The following is a 20664-nucleotide window of genomic DNA, read 5'->3' as shown; positions in this document are numbered from 1 at the left end:
GGTCACGCTGGGTGGTTTTGGTCATGGCAATAGTCCCGATTATTTCGATATGCTACAGACGCTTTTTCCGACAGCACTAGCGAGGGCGTTTAGGGTTGAAATTTGGCTTTGGGGGATAGGGGCATCAATGGTGATTACGAAGCGATGATATGAGTTTCCAGACGAGTTGACAACATTAGAGAGCTAGATAGAGGCGACTCGAGCGAGTGTAATAAAGCATCTGCATTTATGGCCTTCTGATTATCTTTTCCAATGCTGGATTCGATCACGGGTCCAGGCATGAAGGAAATGTGGGCCTGCTCGGGTCGGAACCAACCCGCGAAGTCTCGGGTGCCTTCCGAACGCCTGGTTCATCGGCATCGTCAACATCCAGCGTTGCGGACTTTCGGGCTATACGACTGAGAGGTGTGTCTTCAGGCGTGTTGACTTTTAATGTGGTTTCTAATTGGAGTAAACCGAATTGCAGAATCTCAACTTGGACGCAGAGCAGAAAGAAATCTTGGCATTACACACCAGCACCAGCACCGAAGCTGCCTACCCTGATTAGACTGCCAACCCGGGATGGATCCCGAACACCGCAACGAGCGGCAGCAGAAGCGCCGAAAGATCTCCCTGGCGTGCGAGCCATGCCGGGAGAGGAAGTCTCGTTGCGACGGAGCCAAGCCGATCTGCTCCACCTGCCAGCGGCGGTCGCTGCCGCTGCATCAGTGTATCTACACGGTTGAGAATGCCAGGACAGCGAGCAATGAGGCGTGAGTTTTTCTGGTGTCCTTTGTACCTTTCCTCAAGCGTTCACCCCATGTTGACCATCTCCTCAGGTACATCCGGGTTCTGCACGAACGCATCCAACGGCTTGAGCGGGCGTGTTCCGAGAATGGGATCCCCACTCCCCCACTTGATCCGAGCGAGGAGCCGGCTCCGGACCCGGGGGCCGGGCCGGGGAGGAGATCCGTCTCGGTCCAACCCGGGCCGGGTAATGGGCTTCTTACTCCTGCGATCAAAGACCACGTCCAATGCACCACTGCTACTCCCCTGCCTGTCCCGCATCGCCAGATCCTCGACCCACGCTCTCCCGACTGTGAAGGGCTGGACTCCCTAGAGAACGCCACGAAAATAACAGCAATGGGAACGGTAAGCGCCGAACACGACGTCAACCAAGCCTTTGAGGAGACGCAAGACGAGTTCTACGGCAGCTCGAGCGCGGCCAGTTTCATGAAGGAGGCTTACGGGAGTGTCAAGCCTCATCATCACCGGGTGTCCTCGTCGTTGCCGGGAGCCGGATCGGTGGTCACAACAACGGCAGCGGGCAACCTCCGACAAACCTTTGCGGCGCCAAAAGCGGATTTTGGCCCCCTGAATTTCCTGCAGCCTGATCGGTTCGCCTTGCCGCCGAGGAATGTGGCTGATTACCTCGTCGGGAGGTTCTTCGACCGGGTTTATTGGCTGTATCCCTTCTTTCACAAGCCAACCTTTATGTACGCCTACCGCCAGCTCTGGCAGCCGGTTACGGGGAAGGAAAAAGGGGTGCCGGAGCCGGGGTTGGGGTTGGGGAGTGAACCTGGGGCTGGGGCCGGGAGTATCGTTTTTCATTCTGCGCTCAATACTATCTTTGCGATAGGGTGTCAGTTTAGTGATTTGTCGGCCAAGGACAGGGTCAGCGCGATAGAGACTTTTTTGGAGAGGGCGAAGAAGTTTGTGGGGTTGGATTTGATTGATATGCATAATGTGGGTGTGGTGCAGAGTTTGTTGCTTATGACGCTGCTGCTGCAGAGCACCCCTTTTCCGAGCCGGTGCTGGAATTCGCTGGGGGTCGCGGGGAGGGTGGCGCAGGGGTTGGGGTTGCATACGGAGGCGGGGAGGAGGGGGAGGTCGGAGTTGGAGAGGGAGGTGAGGAGGAGAACGTGGCATGGGTGTGTTATTTTGGATATGTGAGTGCTCTTTGTGGGGATTGGGAAGGGTTGAAGCTGATGCAGGAGCAGTATCGTGAGCATGACGTTTGGGAGGCCGACGATGACGGATGTGAATGATCTGCCGCTGCCGTCAAGGTTGGAGCTGGTGGATGATGAGTGGCCCGGTACACTTGCTCAAGTTGACGATGAAGTGACCACGACATCGAGGATGAACTTCTTTCTTGACCACATTCGGCAATGTCATATCCTGGGTGAGATATTGTCGAGTATCTATCTGTCACCCAAAGGCCGAGGAGCACCAAGTTTTTCGTCAGGGACCACCGGTGATGATTCTCCGCTGTATGGGTTGGATGCCATTCTAGAGCTGGATGCCAAGTTGTCGAGACATGAGGCCGCAGTTTGCCCCGCCATGTCTTGGACAGCACCCAGTGATATTAGCGGGATGCCAGAAGACAAGAAGAAGATTATTGTCACGCAGAGAAATGTGCTTCATGCCAGGTGAGTAGCCCTGAGTCGATGGCCCTGCCGTCTGAGCTGACCAAATAAACAGCTTTCTTTATGTACGGCTGATGCTTCATCGACCGATCCTCACCCAACTTTGCTCAAATTCAGATTCTGGAACAACAGAGCCAACCTCACCGGTGAAGCAAGGACCCTTTGGTGGAAATAGAATGCTGTATGCTTCCTTTGCAGCAGAATGTGCAAAAATTTGCTTGGGATCAGCCATGGACTTGGTCGAGCTGGTTTCCAGGACTTATCAGACAGACACAACTGGAGGTTGGTGGTGGGATGGATTATGTATGCTGAGTTTCACCGCTTCCCGTTACTGGTTCCTCTGCTGACCGTTCCTCCACAGATGCATTCACTGGTGGCCTTGCAGTTATTGTCGCTTATCTATGTCCATCCCTCCTTGATTCTATGGATCAACGACGCCTGGAAAGATCATGGGTTCTTTGCCAGGAAATCCTGGCACACTTTGCTTCGTTCAGTATCTCTGCTCACAGGTCTCTGAAATTGCTGCAAAAGGTGCATGGTGATGTCATGGCACGCGTTGCTGGTATGTTTCAAGATGCTCTCGTGAATACTACGGGGTTTTCACTGACATGAACACCAGAGCAAGCCGGTGACACCGACAGGCCAGTCCTTCCAACCCCGATTGCCACTGCCGCCACCCCGGCTGGCCAGGGTATCGTGTTGCCCAGGGAGGATGGCTTCAACTCAGCCCAAGCACATCATACTTCTCTGGATTTTGGAAACGGTCTCCAATGGGAAGTTCCTAGCAATGCGGACCTGAGCATGCTGAACGTGACCTCGCTCTTCAATTGGGACCAGCCTTTAGACTTCTTTACAGGTGGGTTAGGGACAGATAACTTTCAGTTGTAGATGTTCGCGGAACTGTGTTCATACAGACAATAAATAGTAAACATTACAGCCTCCTATGGCAACACCAAGTCTTCTCGCCTTTATCACACCTAGTTAAACCCCCACAACCCCCTAACCCAACTCCTCATCCTCTTGGTCGCATCCCCATCATGCTGATTCTCCCCCTCCAGCAGAATCCAATCATGCGCCTCACTCTTCATCAGCTCAACCTTGACATCCAGTTTGTTGTTCACCTTCTTGAACACATCCGCCAACTGCACGCTTTGATCCAAGAAAACCTCCTGTTCCCCTGCCGTGATGTACACCTCCGAAACAACCTTGTCCAACCCCTTGAACCACGCCTCCTGCCTCTCCCGCGGTAGATCAACAGGCATAACCCACGCCCTGTCCTCGTCTGTCAAGTTTTCGGGTAGCAAATGCCCACAGGCGGAGTCAACGGTGGTGGTAGACAGCATGTCAATCCCGTTGTTCTTTTTATAACTAGCCGTGTCGGTCCTAGTCGACACCCAAGGCGACACCAAAAACGCGCCGGCGATAGGTCGAGAAAGGGAGACGGCCACCGCGTCAGGGTGGGGGTGCAGCAGGTGGGAGAGGAGTGAGCAAGTCAGGTTTCCACCAGCGGAGTCACCACCGAAGATGATATTTTCTGGCTTGACCCCCGCTTTGAGGATATGATCCAAACCTGCCGCGGCTTGCTTTAGCTGCGTCGGATATTTACCATGAGGGACAAGGGTGTACTGCAGTATCGCCACGGCGACGTCGCCGGGGGAGGCGAGGAGGTAAGCGCGGTGACACCAGTTGATGTGGCCTGGTAACATGGGGATGGCGTAGCCCCCTCCGTGGAAGAAAAGGACGACCTTTTTGGCTTTGGTGCGGTGGCCTAGCCAGAGGAGCGAGGATTGCCCGTCGTGAAGGGATTCAATGTCGACTTTGAGCTCGGATAACACTAGGTCCTCTGGTTTGGGGGTGTCATTGGAGGTGGAGAGCCGCTTGATGGCGGCGATGGACTGCTTTCTAACCCATGATTTGTAATAGGCGACGGTGGGGGGTTTCATAAACTGGAGTTGGAGGGGGGTGAGGTGGCGGAGGCCGAATTTGTTGAAGGCGCAGAGGGTGTAGTATTTGAGGGAGGCGCCGCGGAGGAGGGCGAGGAGGTGGCAGCGGAGGTTGTTGATTAGGAGGGTTGGAGGGGCTGGGAGGGTGTTAGAGTGGGAAGAAAGGTGTTTTTTTTCCATTTTTTTTTTTAAAAAAAAAGAAAGCATACCAACGACGAGAAGTTTGAAGAGAAGGGAAAGTTTCCCTAGAAAGGAGAGGGTGAGCGGTTTGGATGATGCGGGCGCCTGCAGAGGAATTATGTCAGCAACGGAAAGGGGGGTTTGTTGACATCGTGAGAAAATTTGATGGTGTTGAGGCCCACTTACCATTGTGAAAATATGATTCTACCAGAAAAGAATAACAAAGGGTAGCGTAACAGCTGATTCTGGTGGTACAAGAAAATGAAATCAGGTTCTGGCGGCCTCTCAACGATATTTCCCCATGGCAAGGCCTCTCTGCATTCCATCCATTCCCCATCTGGACATTCTCATGTGCTTGTTCACAGGGGTTGTCCTCGGCCCACTTTGCGGGGTTGGGTACCGCCAAGAGTGTGGGGAGCATGGTTTGCTGGCAGTTGGGGAACGACCAGGGACACCCCCTGTCGTGGAGGGGTCGATAGGATGAGGGGCGCAGGAGGGGAGAGCGGAGGGGTAGTAAGGCACAGGTGAGGGTCAGCAGTAGCGGTGTGTGGTGTGTGTGACTGTGACACGGTGGGCGAGTTCACCTTTTTCTTCTCCTTGACACAACTTTTGTACAGTTTGAGAATTCTGCCAGCATTACTCCGTATCATTATCATTACTATTATTGGATAAAACAACATGGCTAGCCGTAGAGAAAACAAGGGCTTCCACCTCGACAGCCTCGCCCGAGTCGTCCGGTACACTGCCCTTAACGAGTTTCTTGCCCTTCCCATTGCCGGCGCCGCCCACTTCCTCACGCTCGACTCCTCGGTCAAGTATCTGACCGCCCTCTTCACTCACGCCAACCGTCTCGGTGTCAAGCTCAACCCTCGCGACCTCAACCTTCCAAAGATCGCACGCACTGCCCTGACCCTTGGTCTTGTTGGCGCCGCTTACTCTGCCAACGAGTTCCTCACAAAATGGACCGCCAACAACTGGACGCGCAACAAGCCCGGGGAGTGGAAGACCCTCGACAAGGAGATTGTTCTCATCACTGGGGCCAGTAGCGGCATTGGCGAGCACACAGCTAAGATGCTGCTGGCCTGGCACAAGGGTGTCAAGATTGTCATCGTTGACTTTGCTCCCATGTCCTGGGAGCCATCTGCCGCCGATGCCTCTCGGGTCTTTTACTTCCAAGCCGATCTCAGCAAACCTGAGGTTGTGCGCTCTGTTTCGAAGCGCATTAAGAAGAAGGTTGGCCATCCAACTGTCCTGATCAACAACGCCGGTCTTGCCCGCGGGTTCAGCGTTTTGGAAGGATCCTACGCCGACGTCGAAGTCACCATCAAGACCAACCTTCAAGCTCCGTTCCTGCTCATCAAGGAGTTCGTCCCGCACATGGCCAAGACGAACCACGGTCATATCGTTACCATCTGCTCCATGAGCGCTGTTGTTCCCACGCCGGGCATCGTCGATTACTCTGCCACCAAGGCTGGCGTTCAAGCGTTACATGAGGGCCTGGCGCTAGAACTGAAGCATAGACACAAGGCCGACAAGGTCAGATTGACCAACATTATTCCCAACTTCATCCGTACACCATTGCTGTCAGGAGTGCCCCGTCAGTCGCAATTTGGAGCGCCATTGCTTCACGTTGAGACGGTGGCCGAGACTATTGTCAGACAGATTGAGAGCGGATATGGAGGTGTTGTGTATTTACCGGGAATCATGAGATACATCACTTGTTTGGTAAGATTCTTTTCATTCGCATATGGAGTGACACAATAGCTGACACTATCATAGAGGGCGCTTCCTGAGTGGGTGTACACATATCTCATCCGAAATGGCACAGTCAACCTCGCGGTTGGATTCCAGGGGCGACAGATCATTGACGAGAACGGAGGCTTGAGGGCCGTCAAGGTTCAGAAGGCCGAAATCGCTGAGAAGTCTGACCGATCTGAAGCACCTGAGGTGCCCGAGAAGCCCGAGAAATCCGAGGCAGCTGAGAGACCTGAGAAGGCCGAAAGACCTGAACGCCCCGAAAGAGCCGAGAGGAGCGAGGCAGGCGAGAGAGCTGAGAGAGCTGAGAGGGCTGAGAGGTCTGAAAGGTCTGAGAGGGCTGAGAGGGCTGAGAGATCCGGCAGATCGAACAGAGCCGAGAGAAGAGCAAGAAACGAGAGGTCTGAAAAATCAAGCTGAGTGAGCTGATCAAGACAAAAAAAGAATAAAAAGCGAAATGAAATCAACGAAAACTGATGATAGAATTTCACTGAAGTTACTAGATATGATACAAGAATGATACCTACCACCACATTCATCACCCACTGCCGTTTGCCTCCAAAGTCCAACTGTCGCGTGCCGTCTCGGGGTTGCGGGGATCAGTGTGCCCCGTGGGCATCCTTGTCTCATCTCCAGATCTGCATTCTTGGCACACCCCAATCTCTGTCTTGGCGGCTTAATTGTTGGGGGACCGAGGCATCGGGAGGATCCCGCTAGCTTGTTTTGTTGCCCCTTTGCAGATATTGGTGCTAGCACCTGCGACGTCAAGAGTTGGGTATCGTCAGATGTCTGGACTAGTGTATAGATTTTGCGGCTTATGTGCTCCAGGTTCTCACCTCGAGGCTCTCTTGACATGTTCCCACCGCCATAGCATTTCACGATGTCTTCAGACAAAGAAACCGAAGTCCCCTTCACCCAGTTCGCCTGTATCGGCACAGGCTTCTCAGGCATAGCTCTCGGGGCTACCATCCAACGATGGTACAGCATCTCGCCCTCATCCATCCAATTCTTTGACTCGCAACCGTGTGTTGGTGGGACATGGTCCATCAACCAATACCCAGGCGCAGCCTGTGACGTCCCCTCAGCTCTCTACTCCTTCAGCTTTGAGCGCAACCCAAACTGGACCAGATTCCTCCCTCCCCACGATGAACTCCGCGCCTATCTCACCAAAGTCGCCGAGAAATACAACCTCGTTCCGCGCATGAAGTTCAACACCAAAGTCACCAAAGCAGAATGGATCCCCTCCCCTACCAACCCCCGATGGCGGCTGACGATCCTCGACCTCGAAACCAACCTCACTTCCCACCACGAATGCCAGTTCTTGTTCTCCGGCTCAGGCCAATTCAACTCCCCCCGCCCCTTGGACGTCCCCGGAATCGACTCCTTCCAAGGTCCGGTAATCCACTCCGCCCGCTGGGACCACTCCGTCTCCCTCCACGACAAAAAAGTGGTAGTCTTTGGAAACGGCTGCACCGCCGCCCAAATCGTCCCCTCCATCCTCTCCTCCACCGCCCACCTCACCCAAATCGTCCGCTCCAAACACTGGATCTATCCCCCCGTCGACGCCAAAGTCTCCCCCTTTGCCAAAAAGCTTCTGGCAAGCATGCCCGGCGCCACGCTCCTCCAACGCTTCATAGTCTACCACCTCGCCGAGGCCGACTGGGCCGGCTTCACCCTCACCCCCTCGGCAGCCTCCTTCCGGTCCAGACGCAGGAAGATGGCGGAAAAGTACATGAAAACCACCGCTCCGGAGAAATACCACCCCCTCCTCGTCCCCGAGTTCGAAATCGGGTGCAAGAGACGCGTCTTTGACTCCGGCTACCTGGAATGTCTCCACTCGGAAAAGATAACCCTCACCAACGACAAGGCAGTCGAGATCTTACCTCACGGGGTGAAAATGGCTGATGGACGGGTGGTGGAGGCGGATGTGCTGGTCTTGGCTAATGGCTTTGAGACGAACACACCCACGACACTCTTGCCGGTTGTCGGTACGGGGGGCCATACCCTCCAGGAGCATTGGAGTGAGACATTTCCTGGTCCGGAGGCGTACAATTGCACTTCGTTGCATGGGTTTCCCAACTTCTTTTTGCTGTGGGGGCCGAATACGGCTACGGGGCATACTTCGGCTGTGATGGCGATTGAGAACGGGGTTAACTTCGCGTTGAGGGTTATCAAGCCTTGTTTGGAGGGGAGGGCGTCGGTTGTTGATGTGACGGAGCAGGCAGAGAGGGAGTTTGTTGAGCGGGTTCAGGAGGCGTTGGGGAAGACGGTGTTTACGAGTGAGACTTGCAATAGTTGGTATACAGCTCGAGACAGGGAGACGGGGAGGGTGTGGAATGGGATGACGTATCCGTGGAGTCAGGCAAGGTATTGGTGGGATTGTATGATGATCAAGAAGGGGGACTGGGTTTATAGTGTGAGTTTCCATGAGGTGGCTCCTTTAGGTGACAATGGCTAACATGTGAATAGGGACCCGCAACTGGCAAGTCGAGTATCGCCAAGAGGAGGAGGCCCGGATTGTGGTTCACCGCTTTCGCCGTGATAGCCTCGGGTTGGCTGCTTGCTTGGGTTGGAAAGAACCCGAATTCTCGTTTAGCGCTGGCATTGGCTGGGTCAAGGTTTGCTGCTGTTGTGCCTGTTCTGAGGACATGGGGATTGGGTGTGATCGGACGAAAGGGGCTGAACTGATCGTGCAAACCATATTATTTACGCACATAGCTGTATGTACAATATTACATATCAATCATGATCCACCGTCCGTCGGCCATGTATCGAATCACCGTTACTCATGTACATATTTTACAACCTCGAAGGCACTTTCTCAACAACCAGCTCGTCCTTGATGTCCTCACAAATACCCCTCGCAACCCAATCAGCAAGAGCCATTGTCGTGACCATAGGGTTGACACCGCTGGCTGTAGGGAAGACACTGGCATCGGCCACATACAGCCCCTCGGTATCCCACACTCTACCACGAGGGTCAACGACACCGTCCTTTGCCTTGGCGCTCATGCGGCAGGTACCCATCTGATGAGCCGAGACAAACGGCGCAACAGGTGGCTTGTTGCCATGCTTCTTCAGTTTCCTGAGCCACTTCTTGAACGCCTTGTCCGTCTTCTTTGAGTCGCCTTGAGACCGAACAAATGGCTGGAAGCCAGGCAGACAAGGGTGGATTTCTCTCGCCCCAGTCGCATGCAGAATTTTGCAGAGCTCGAGAACACCGACAAAGTTGTGGGCGCGGTCGAAATCGGACGGCGTGTACGAGATACGAGGGTCGCCGGTATAGGGGTCTCTGTAAATGTATCCAGTGTCCCTGTCACGGATGATGGAGATGTACTGGTTGATGTGGCGGTACTTGGCCGCCATCAGCTTGTAGTCGCTTCCAGAGCGCCATGTGAGGAAGGGAAGTGCCAAGCTGGGCATCATGGACATGGCCTCCAGTTTGGCGCCGTGACCCTTGCCGTCGAGGTCCTCAAAATCGCCAACCACCGTCGTGAGACTGCCGCCTGGATGCTGTTAGCTTTGATCATGCACTGAAACTGATAGGGTCCACACACCCTCCCAAGGCCGAATGTCCTCATCGAAAGCACCAGCAACAAAGTTGACAGGATGCAAATACAGGTTCTTGCCAACCTGGGGGTTCTTGATCCCACTGTTCATCAGAACCACCGGACTCCACAGCGTGCCAGCGCTGACAACCACCTTCTTGGCCTTGACGACAACCTTGATCGGCTCTCCGCCTTCCTTGGGGGTCCAAACGCCCGCAACACCACAGGCCACCTTCTTGCTCTTCTTTTTCTCATCAAAAAGGACTCTTTCAGCCCTGAACCCTTCGATAAACTCTACAGCCCCCTTCTCAGCAGCCTCTGGGAACCATCCATTCACAGGTCCCATCTTCTCACCATTGGCGCATCCCAACGTGCAATAACCACAGTTGTGCGGTTGACCGCGCGTATTTTGCGGCACAATCTTGCACCTTTTACACCCCGTCTGCCTCCCACCATTCAACAGCACCTGATTTCCATGGTTCGGCGTAATCTTATCCGTAACCCCCATCTTCTCCCAAACATAATCCAAACACTCCTGGAACTCCCTCCCGTCAAAAAAAGGCATCTTGTACGTCTCGGCCCAGTCCTTCCTGACAAAATCCTGCGGCTGCAACGACGCGCTCCAGTTCACCGTCCCACCACCCCCAAAACAGCTCCCCGCCGTAACAGTAATCGACCCATCATCCGACTCAACCACCCCCCCGGCCTCAAACATAGCCGACAACCCCACCGTCTGCGACATGGGAAAATACGACGCGTCGAAATGCCCCCCCTTTTCCAAAACCAAAACCTTGACCCCTTTGCCAAACGTATTCGCCAACCTGTTCGTCACCACCCCTGACCCGCACCCCGATCCAATAATCACCACGTCCGTTTCAACCTCCGCCGTTGGCCTGATAAACTCAAACGGAAACGAAGAAGTAGCAACCCACTCCTTCGGCACAGAAGGAAACCCCGTCAGCGGCGCAAAAGTATTACTACTCCTCAAAAACCCCAGCTTGCCCAGTGTAGTCATCGACTTGAACAACCCCCTGACAGCCCAAAGCCTGCTCTCCCTCCAACCCTCCAAAACCCTGGTTCTATCCTCCAGCCCAAGTTGGGGCAGTGGCGTGCCGTACGATGTGAGGATTAAGGATCCTGGTCTGGTGGACAAGACACTCAAGAGAATCTTCAGCTCCCTCTTTTTGGAGGGGGGCAGGCCGCTGAGGACGAGTTTCATGATCTTTTCAAACATGGGGTTGTCGCTGGGGCGTTCGCGGAGGTAGGACTCGATTGTCTCGGCGGTGACCTCGTGGGGGGAGACTGCTGCGCGGATTTTGGAGGCGGCGTCGGCGTATTCTTGTTGGGAGAGCCTCAGGACTGACTTGTCATCGGGGGCGTTGTTGTCGGAAGAGGCGATGGACTTTGGGGGCAGGATCGCGGGCGCGATGGTGTCCATTAGGGCCATGAAGACGGTCCATTGTGATTCGGAGAGGAAGTCGATTGAGTCGGGGAGGGGGATTTCTTTTGGTGATGATGATGATGATGATGATAATGATGATGGTGGTGGTGGTGCTGCCATGGTTGCGGTGGTGGTTTATGATTGGCGGCAGGCTTATTGAAGATGGTGAGGCGCGTTTGTCTCACTCGGGCTGCAGCCAAGTGTGTCGCGAGGAGGGTGGTGTTGTGGTATGTACAATGACAGGCGGGAACAAAATAGGGCAGTGGTGGTCGCTATAACTCCGCATACCCCAACTGTTGTGGGCTGTTCTTTGTGTCCTTGAAACACAAGTTGGGTCGGTTCTATGCGAGGAGGAAGTTGGGGTTAGTTGGGATTTGAGGCTGTCGATCGTCTGATTTGCTCTGATGATGCCGATGCGGGGCTGCTGTTGTTGTTGGTGGAGAAGCTACCCCGACTTGGCCCCACTGATGTAGGATCGTGATTGGGTGCAAGTATCTGGGGAAAGGCTAGCGTAGGATCGTGCCAGGATGATGGTCTTTGTGTGAGGAGGAGAGATGTCGGAATTGTTCCGATGGAGGGATCGTGAAGCATGTGGTTGAGCATGTGGTTGTGCAGAACACACTAGCCTGAAGGAATTCCCTCCAGGCACGATGTTATGGTAGGTAGCTACGCCCAGAAAGCAAGCAAAAGGTGGGGTATAGGAGCAATGATTCAACAAACAAAAGGTGGAGTATAGCAGCAATGATTCAACAAACAAAACCTTGGAGAATTAAAAGGAGTTCTTAGGTAGGGAACTTGTTGATGTAGCAGGGTATCGAAAGGGATGTTGGCGACCAGATTTCAATCCAGTTGACAGTCTCTCATGTGAAGATATACCCCTTGCCTTAGCCCCGTGGCCAAGGACGTCCTTCTGGTATGACACCTCAGATATATCTCAAAAGATACATAACAGATCAGTCGCCGTTGAGTACAGGCACTACTCACCAGTTCTCGTAGGGTTTGATTTGGCAGTCATGCTACGTCGAAAGAATAGCAATCTGAGTCCTATGTGATCGTCCTGCCACATGTATATAATTGAAGTAGTGTAAACACCAGGACTGGTGAGACTCAGGCAGAACAAGAGCCTGTCACACTTGCGAAGATGGACTAGGTAGTAAAAGGCGACTAAAGTTGTTGAAACATTCGTAGGTTGCTTTGCTTTGAAGACGTTGGCATCATCTTTCAGTGTCTCATGATTAGCAATTCACCATTACTGCAGGTGTTTGTTTCCCGCTCCTTTCCCGTTTGACCAAACCACAAACTGCCATCTCTCACCACCAAGAGAGTACCGGGCTGCAACCACAGTGCCAGCTACGTAATCGAGCAGGTACTCTCACAGTGTTGATCTTGCTGGCGAGAAAGTGGAAGCCTGAAAAAGCTGGAGGTTGTCCCTGCACTCGAGCGACTCACCTTCCATTTCACTGCCTGCAGCTTTACTTTTGCCCCCGCCACTTTTTACTCTTCTACTCTCTCTCTCTTGTCACCACCTCCAACTGGCAACCCACCGCTTGCCGCGTTGACTTCAGACCACAAGACACAAGCTTCTCAAGGACGGCGAAGAAACTCCTTTCGTCACGTAAGTAAAATTATTATTGTCAAGTAACGTCCGGTTTGTCGATTTGAAGCATGAGCTGACCTCAAGAAATCGTACAGAAGTCCGCACTGCTCCCACGATGTCTTTCATCAGAGAGGAGAATGGTTTCACTGAGAAGGGAACTCGAGAACTTCTCTCAACTATCAATTTCACTGCGATTCTTGGATCAGCACAAAAAGGTTGATGGTTGAATGACGGTCTAGCATGTTTGCAAAAGCCAGTATATATAGTCTCTTTTGCAATAACTCTATACTCAATTTCACAGCTGGGGGGTTGTTACTACTTCCCTTTTTATTGTTGTGCAAATAAAGCGGATCGTGGCAAGGCAACTGCGAGAAAAACACTCTGTTTTCCATCACAACTGCCAACCGACATCTCACTAGAAACACGAAGGCTTTCCGCACCACCAAAATATTGCCCGAGTGGCTTTTATCAGTTCTCACAGGGCCTCGAGTGTCAGGTGAGCATCATGTCTCTCAGGCTCTTCATGGGTGATGTTCTGTCCTGGATCGAATAATAACTGTCCTCTCTCCACAGCAGTAACCATGAAGCCAACCAGCGCCATCACCAAGCGTCGCCCCGCCGCTCAGAAAGTTCTCTGCCGCCGCTCGCGATTGGACTTCTCTGCACCCAGCCCCCATAGGACTCTTCCCCTCCGTCAAGACTCGATCCCTGAGCCTGGCCACATCTACGTTATTTGCGACTATGACACTGACCACGCCATTTCCTTTAGTATCCTGCCTCACAATCCAAATCACTGGCCTAGATTCCGGTTCGATCTGTCTCCGTACCATCCACAGGGCGATTGGACCTGTCTGTGGAGTGTGGGGTAGCGATGGAGGGATCAGACTTTGGAGCTACGCCGACTCCTGTCAGACCCACGGGTCGACAGTCTGTCAATTTCTCAGGGAGAGCGCCTGCGGACGAGCTGAAAATCAAGCTTAACAAGACTGAGGGGGCCATCGAACCATTTGGTTTGACATATAACAAGATGGGCGAGGGGATCATGTGGTCTGATTCTACCTCGGAGAACAATTCAACATACAGATATGCAAAGCTGGAGGGAGTCGGTGGTGAGAGGCCTGGGTTGAATAATGTTGATAGATTGGAGGAGATGGCAAAGGTAGGATATCCATCTCTTTTTCAGTGCCCTGAGACAGCTAGGAAGGACATCAACCTTGCTGGGTTGGAGACTCATACGGAGCATAGCCACTTTCCTAGAGCTGTCAAATCGACGTTTGTGTGACAAAATTAGGTAGATAAAATCTAGACAGCAACAGGAGAACTGAGGCTAGGATTTCTCGAAATGGATCAAAGGTTCAACAGGCTATAGTGCGTTGAAATTCTTCATCTGATCTTCTGCTCTGTGTGTGTGTGTGTGTGTGTGTGTGTGTGTGTCTGCTAGCCACAGATACTTACCTGGTGACCCATGGCTTCCTGCCCTCGCACCTGACACGTACAGATGCCCGAGGCAGTCATTCCCAGTATGCTCCCTGAGGTTGTTTGCTGAGTCAGGCTCCAACATCGAGGAAGTTTGAGCTCCTTCTTTGCTCCTGTCGTCCAGATTTCGATTCCCACACAATCAATTTCGATTACAATTTTACATCAGCGTGTGTTCCGGCAGCAACCAGCAGTAAATACCTAGAAATTTTCACTCGAGACGTTTTCAAATCTTGCCATCATGGGTAAGCACAATACATTGCGACAAAAATGCCGACATCCACTGACGAGGCCCTAACAGAAACAATGGACATCGACCAAGTCGGGGTTTCCGGCAGCGAGCCGAATTTCCCGTCCTTTTTTATCAATAGTATCAATAGTTCGACAGCCCACGACTCTGCATCTGAAATGAGTCTGGCCGACTTGCTCATTTCCGTTCACGGTTCCACCGATATCGAAATGCCTGATTGCCCACCACCAGCACCAAAGGCACAATCTCCTAGCGATTTCCTCGGGCCAAAGGTCGTCCCGGACACGTTCCCAGCACTTGGGCAAACATACCTCCTACGTGTGCCTACAACCGGCTGCATCCTCGGGCATACAAAGCGACGTTTTTTCCTGATCTCGTCGTCGCACAATCCAGAAGAGTCGCCGCACATTAGCTGGAAATGGACATTTGAGGACATCGCTGGTGACGAGACAATGATACGGCTCAAGAGCCCGTGGCTAGAAGACAATGGCACACGCTGGATCCTGCTGGACGTGAAGCTCAACCCTGATGGCAAGGTGGTAATTTCGGTGGATTGGGAAATGAGGAGGGATCCCGTCTTGGACAAGATCAAATTCAAGGAGACGTGTCTCTCTAAAGGAGGGAAGCGGCTCGGTGACGACCAGATTGGGCTTGTGGCAGAGGTGAAGAGAGGGTGTCTGGCGTTTGAGAAGAGAGGGGAGGCAATTGGGTGGGAGTTTATCAGGGTTTCGGGCCCTTAGCTGTAAGATAGGCCCTGTCAATGAATCGGGTGCTGTTTCTTTCGTCCGCAGAACAGAGGATTGATGTTGTCGCGTTAGGCTTTGCCGCTTTGTCACCTGTCTATCAGGTTATCCTGTTGGCGATTCATCTCTCGTGACCAACAGCCAGTTCGTGCCAACCAACCAACAAACACCACTGGCTTCGCACTGCGTAGGCTGCACTGTTGAATTATTTTTTTCTTTTCAAATCAACCGAGTACTCTACTCACTATCGCGCTTATACTTCGTCCGTTTTCCTTTTTCTTCTTCTTTTGAGATTTGTAAATATCGACAGAATGGCCGACTTGGCTGAGCTCAACCGCCACGTCGGAACAGAAGCACCTTCTGGGCCTGTTCCCAAGCCCGAACTGGGTGAATCTTTTGCTCCAGGACTGGAACCATCTGCCAGACAAGAAACTGAGGCGCACATTTCCCACCAAGGGCTTCAAGTTGATCGGCGCCAGGCACTACGGAAGATCGCTCTGGGGGCCAGACCGCCAAGATCACGGCGCAACTTCCCGATGGCAGCGTCGGAGATTTTTTCCTCCAGGTTCGTGGACGGTCCTCGCTCTCATACTGGCCACCTTATTTGCTGACAGTCTTATCTTCTAGAGAGCACCCGAGCGATCCCTGGGTGCCACTGCCAAAAGAATGATCACAGCCGAAATCTCTGGATTGAACGCAATTGGCTCGGTGCCCCCCTCTTTCGTACCCGAAGCCTACGGCTGGGGTTCATTCTGGAACGAGACTACAGAATCTACGTCTTACTTCTCACTCGCCTCCTCCCACCACATCGGACTTCAAACCACCCGCCTCGCAAGCCTTCGTCGCCCAGCTCGCTCATCTCCACAAGACATCCATCTCCCCCACAGGAGAATTTTGGCTTCCACGAACCTCCCTGCCACGGCACCAAACCCTTACGACGTCATCAAGTGGCAACCATCCTGGACGACCTTGTTCCGCGACATCCTCGGCCACACCATCTCGCTTTCTTAGCAACAGCACGAAGGGCATCACAGCCATGACGAATTCCAGCGCATTAGTCACTTAGTTCTCGGCAACATAATTCCTCGTATGTTGGAACCCTTGGAAGGGAAGATCAAGCCCTGCTTGATCCACGGTGACCTCTGGGATGAGAACAGCGCTGCTAATGAGACAACTGGGAAGCCATTTGTCTTTGATCCAACGACCTTATACGCCCACAACGAACACGAGATTGGGAACTGGAGGGCGGTGAGGCATAGGCTGAGTAGGAAGGAGTATGTGGAGCAGTATAAGCGGTGTTTTCCGCCTGATGAACCTGGTAGGCCTTTACCTTTCAACAAGTTGAGACTCAAGGGAGGTGGTGGTAATGATGGGGGTAGTTGAGGAGCGTAATGATAGGAATCTGCTGTACTCACTCCGCTTTGATCTTTCGGCTGCGGTTCTTATTCCGGGGTCAGATCCTCGAGAGATGTGAGTCGTGCTGCCTTGCTTTTTGTGTTTCTTGGCGTCAAGATCAGGGCTAATACATTGGCTTAGTGTCATGACCAACATGAAGACACTGTGCAACAAGTATTGCCCAGAGGAGTTGGGCACGATTGTTGAGCAGGTACCTTAGGTACCTAGGGTTGCGATGGGTGACGCGCTCCCGCCTTCTGATTACTGGTCTTTTCTGAATACCACTCACCAGCACCCCCCTCCTCCCATCTGATCCATGTACGAAGACACGAGCACGTCTCGAGGCTCAGTAAGGACAACCAGTCAGTCGTAGCTATGATCCAATAGGCTACAACCAGAATCGCTACCTGCTGTTTGATGACTGAGCCGGGCTGAAGTGGGCTTCTGGGCAGCATTAATAAGCACTTCTTGGAACATCTGGAGCGTCACCACTTGGGCATTCGGCCATAATCCAATCCAATATCGTCAGAGGCGAATTACTGCTTAATAACAACCACCACCCGGCACCTTATCTCGCCGAACAAGAAACACGCAAAAGCTGACTGTGATCGGCGGTTAAACCATTCGGCCATTAATAACCACTCGCATTCACACACAAGATCTGTCGACGAATGATTTGTGTTACCAAGACCCAAAACCACAAAACCGCCATGCGAACCTGGCATCTGTCCCCGCACGCTTACCAAATCCATCAGTTCTCAAGAAGGGGGGCGCAGCAACTATCTGATACGGAAGCAGTGGCCTGCATGCCACGACTTTTTGCAACAGGCCTCACAAACAAGGTTCATGACGAATTCCGACTTCTCACTGGCGAATGGCTTGCTACGTACCCCGTATGAAGCCATTGAATCCACTATCAAGGGTCGTCTACAGGGTCGGAACACCACTTTGAGCTGCAGACTCATGCAGACCATTGTGGGTTTCTTCAAGGGTATCAAGGATGGGCTTTATGAAAAGGCCGGGTCCCATCCCACCGGGGGCAGATGTCCCAGGGACCGTCGCATGCTTTCCTGGTCTTTTTCTCTCTTTTTCTCGTAAAAGAGCAAAAAGGGTGAAAGATGGTCATCTTCAACAGCCTCGTCCTGACGGGCGTTCTGGTCTCATCAGTCTTGTACATTTTTGCGTCCAGGATCAAGACCTATCTCCGGCTCCGGCATATCCCCGGCCCTGCCGGGGCGGCACTGTCTCGATCATGGATTTTCAGAAAAACCATGGCGGGCAGGATCCCAAATGCGCTCGCCGAAGTCGCCGGCGAGTATGGACCGTTGGCAAGGGTTGGACCGAACTGGTAACGACACCCTCAAACTCGCCTACGTCCCGCGTATTCAGACTAACTCCATCATCACAACAGGCTCATCTGCAGCGACACCAAAGAGATCCGCCGGATGTGGTCCGTCCACTCAGGCTGGCACCGCGACGTCTGGTACAACGGCTTCCGCTTCGATCCAGCCAACGACAACATCCTCACCGCCAACGAGAACAAAGTCCACCACCGCATCCGCAGCAACGTCCTCCCGGGGTATAACGCCAAAGGAATAACCACACAAGAAGGCGTGATCGACACCCAAGTCGGGAAGCTTCTGGGGCTTATCGAGAAGAAATACGTCTCCTCCAAGGAAACCGGCATCCGACCCATGGACATGGCGCGCAAGTTCCTTTACTTCACCCAAGACACCACCTCCGCGCTGGGGTTCACCACTCCCTTTGGGTATCTGGATGTTGACGAGGATTTCAACAACACGATCAGCACCCTGGAGGGCATGCTCCCCACCGTCACCACCCTCGGATTGTTTCCGGTGATTATCTCCTTGATGAACAACCCCCTGGTGAAAAGCCTGCTGCCCAAACCGCATGACAACAACGGGATGGGGAAGCTGCTTGGGCTGATCAAAGACAGGGTTGATGTCCGGTACGAGAACAAGGCCAAAGGGGAGGAGGACATCCTCCAGCGGTTTGTGGAGAGTAACCTCTCTCGTCAAGAAGTCGAGGCGGAGGTGTTGATCATGCTGTTTGGGGGGACCGACACTACCGCCACGGCGTTGAGGATGACGGTGTTTTATCTTTCAACCACCCCCGCCGCGCACGGTGCTCTTCAGGCGGAAATCGACAACGCGATCAGGTCGGGGAAGGTCACCAGGCCGGTTATTGCTGACGCTGAGGCGCTCGAACTGGGTTATCTGAATGCGGTCATCAAGGAAGGGTTGAGAATGTGGCCGCCTATCTCGGGATTGCAGCTCAAGTGCTCGGACAAGGATGATGTCGTTTGCGGATATCAAGTCCCCGCGGGCACGGCAGTGGGGATATCCGAGTTTACCGTCATGAGAGATAAGAGTGTTTTTGGGGAAGATGCGGACAGGTTTAATCCGAGTAGGTGGGTGGAGGAGAGGGACCCCAAGAGGTTGAAGGAGATGGAGTTGACGCAGGGGTTGGTGTTTGCTTCCGGGACGAGGTGGGAGTGCTTGGGGAAGAAGTTGGCGTATACCGAGTTGAGAAAGGTGTTGTTCGAGGTGAGTGTTTTTCGTTGCTGATCTGATCAAAGTTGCATGGGAATGATGCTGACAATTTGGGACCGACAGTTGTTTTTGAGATATGACTTTGCCATGACTGACCCGGCGAAGCCGTTTGAGTATTGGAACTATGGGGCGACGCTGCATGAGCATATGAATGTGACGATTACGAGGAGGGAGGCTTGAGGCGAAAGCCTTGGGTGCGGTGAAGGCAAAGGCTATCCGGTGGTTGTTTCTTCACTCCTACTATGTATTCAGAAGCGCTTCCGACCTTTCTCAAACGTTGTATCACGATCGAATAGACGTCGTTCATACTTGCAACCATCCATGTCGTCCCAACCCCATCACCTCACCCATCATGCTCCCCAACCTCGACAAACCCCCACACCGTCGCCCTGTCCGTTCCCGCCAAGCACCACCTCTCCTTATTCACCGTCCCATCCGGCACAATCGACACGTCCACCCACCTCAATGTATCCCAATGCTTTATCAACAACACGTACCCATCCCTCTCTTTCTCCTTCCCCCCAGCTCGATCCACAAACGGAACCCTCCTCACGCAAAACCACTCCCACGCTTTACAGTGCGGAGCAGTCGCCACCACTTCCAGCTTTCCATTCTGGCCCAGATATGTCCCACTAGCCACATTCCTAAAACCAAGCCATCCTTCCTTGGTAATGCACTCCCAGAACCAACACCCAGTCGTCACATTCATTCGCCGTAGCTCCTGCAGCTTGAGCTGCCCCCCACATAGGGTCATGGCCCTCAGGATCTGGTTGCTGCTGTCTTCATCATCGGTGGGGCAATGACGATGCGGCGAGGAAGGAAGATACAGTGCGGTAATGATGTAAGTCTTTCCTGGTGTGGGGATCGCACCCTCTTTGCAATATGGGAGGGACAGAGGGATGCACATCTTCTGACGCTGCGGAGATGGCGCACGGGAGGTGGAGGGGCTGGCGAAGGAGAAGGAGGTGGAGGGGGGTGTTGGGGGGTCGTTCTCGAGGTCGTCGTAGTCAGAACCGATTTGGGTGGAGATGATGGAGGGGGGTGGTTTGGGGGTTTTGGTGGGGGTGGATTGTTTGGACATTTTGTGATGGTGGGAATGAACTGACACGCATAAGACGGGACGGATGGAAGATCAGGTAGGTAGGTATGAGTGTGTGATATGGGAATGCCCGGCGGCGGGGAAGAATAAAATATTGGGCATGAACGGGGTGGCGAACACTAGCGGTTGTTGTCCAATCAATTCGACATGGGAGGAGATGATGGGGCGTGCAAGCGCCTGTTAAAGATTGCAAACGCCAGAGATAAGTGATAAGAATGCAAACATGTACAGAATAAGGTACTTGATGTTAAAGGCCTAC

At 53.1% G+C, this 20664-nt stretch overlaps 10 protein-coding genes across 10 annotated transcripts; 7 read left to right on the top strand and 3 right to left on the bottom strand.

The window, feature by feature from the left end:
• Positions 1-561: 561 nt before the first annotated feature.
• QC764_513000 (uncharacterized protein) lies at positions 562-3357 on the top strand (the record flags this gene model as incomplete). The annotated part of the gene is made up of 6 exons (XM_062948516.1): positions 562-752; positions 819-1928; positions 1980-2408; positions 2461-2708; positions 2767-2967; positions 3025-3357. The coding sequence occupies 6 exons, from the start codon at positions 562-564 to the stop codon at positions 3291-3293; spliced, it is 2448 nt and encodes an 815-aa protein (XP_062798736.1). The 3' UTR covers positions 3294-3357.
• A 25-nt stretch (positions 3358-3382) lies between these two features.
• On the bottom strand, positions 3383-4902 carry QC764_513010 (uncharacterized protein; the record flags this gene model as incomplete). Its single annotated transcript, XM_062948517.1, has 3 exons — positions 4715-4902; positions 4558-4633; positions 3383-4485 (listed from the first exon to the last, which is right to left on the bottom strand). Exons 1-3 carry the CDS (start codon positions 4715-4717, stop codon positions 3383-3385), a joined length of 1182 nt encoding a protein of 393 aa, XP_062798735.1. The 5' UTR covers positions 4718-4902.
• A 107-nt stretch (positions 4903-5009) lies between these two features.
• QC764_513020 (uncharacterized protein) lies at positions 5010-6828 on the top strand. Its single transcript, XM_062948518.1, has 2 exons — positions 5010-6253; positions 6308-6828. Exons 1-2 carry the CDS (start codon positions 5207-5209, stop codon positions 6701-6703), a joined length of 1443 nt encoding a protein of 480 aa, XP_062798734.1. The 5' UTR covers positions 5010-5206; the 3' UTR covers positions 6704-6828.
• Positions 6829-7163: 335 nt separating this feature from the next.
• QC764_0076180 (uncharacterized protein) lies at positions 7164-9126 on the top strand (the record flags this gene model as incomplete). The annotated part of the gene is made up of 2 exons (XM_062940714.1): positions 7164-8699; positions 8767-9126. The coding sequence occupies 2 exons, from the start codon at positions 7164-7166 to the stop codon at positions 9124-9126; spliced, it is 1896 nt and encodes a 631-aa protein (XP_062798733.1).
• QC764_0076170 (uncharacterized protein) lies at positions 9036-11795 on the bottom strand. The gene is made up of 2 exons (XM_062940713.1): positions 9841-11795; positions 9036-9789 (listed from the first exon to the last, which is right to left on the bottom strand). The coding sequence occupies exons 1-2, from the start codon at positions 11390-11392 to the stop codon at positions 9083-9085; spliced, it is 2259 nt and encodes a 752-aa protein (XP_062798732.1). The 5' UTR covers positions 11393-11795; the 3' UTR covers positions 9036-9082.
• A 2584-nt stretch (positions 11796-14379) lies between these two features.
• On the top strand, positions 14380-15335 carry QC764_513050 (uncharacterized protein; the record flags this gene model as incomplete). Its single annotated transcript, XM_062948519.1, has 2 exons — positions 14380-14590; positions 14647-15335. The coding sequence occupies exons 1-2, from the start codon at positions 14587-14589 to the stop codon at positions 15333-15335; spliced, it is 693 nt and encodes a 230-aa protein (XP_062798731.1). The 5' UTR covers positions 14380-14586.
• Positions 15336-15874: 539 nt separating this feature from the next.
• QC764_0076150 (uncharacterized protein) lies at positions 15875-16349 on the top strand (the record flags this gene model as incomplete). Its single annotated transcript, XM_062940712.1, has 2 exons — positions 15875-15903; positions 15968-16349. 2 exons carry the CDS (start codon positions 15875-15877, stop codon positions 16347-16349), a joined length of 411 nt encoding a protein of 136 aa, XP_062798730.1.
• A 78-nt stretch (positions 16350-16427) lies between these two features.
• QC764_0076140 (uncharacterized protein) lies at positions 16428-16812 on the top strand (the record flags this gene model as incomplete). Its single annotated transcript, XM_062940711.1, has 2 exons — positions 16428-16656; positions 16718-16812. 2 exons carry the CDS (start codon positions 16428-16430, stop codon positions 16810-16812), a joined length of 324 nt encoding a protein of 107 aa, XP_062798729.1.
• Positions 16813-17851: 1039 nt separating this feature from the next.
• On the top strand, positions 17852-20066 carry QC764_513070 (uncharacterized protein; the record flags this gene model as incomplete). Its single annotated transcript, XM_062948520.1, has 3 exons — positions 17852-18081; positions 18145-19300; positions 19370-20066. The coding sequence occupies 3 exons, from the start codon at positions 17852-17854 to the stop codon at positions 19484-19486; spliced, it is 1503 nt and encodes a 500-aa protein (XP_062798728.1). The 3' UTR covers positions 19487-20066.
• Positions 19650-20387, bottom strand: QC764_513072 (uncharacterized protein; the record flags this gene model as incomplete). Its single annotated transcript, XM_062948521.1, has 1 exon — positions 19650-20387. One exon carries the CDS (start codon positions 20385-20387, stop codon positions 19650-19652), a length of 738 nt encoding a protein of 245 aa, XP_062798727.1.
• Positions 20388-20664: the final 277 nt, after the last annotated feature.

This window comes from Podospora pseudoanserina, chromosome 5 (genome assembly GCF_035222485.1).
Source record: "Podospora pseudoanserina strain CBS 124.78 chromosome 5, whole genome shotgun sequence".
Classification (NCBI taxonomy): domain Eukaryota; kingdom Fungi; phylum Ascomycota; class Sordariomycetes; order Sordariales; family Podosporaceae; genus Podospora; species Podospora pseudoanserina.
This window is presented reverse-complemented; position numbering and strand designations above follow the sequence as displayed.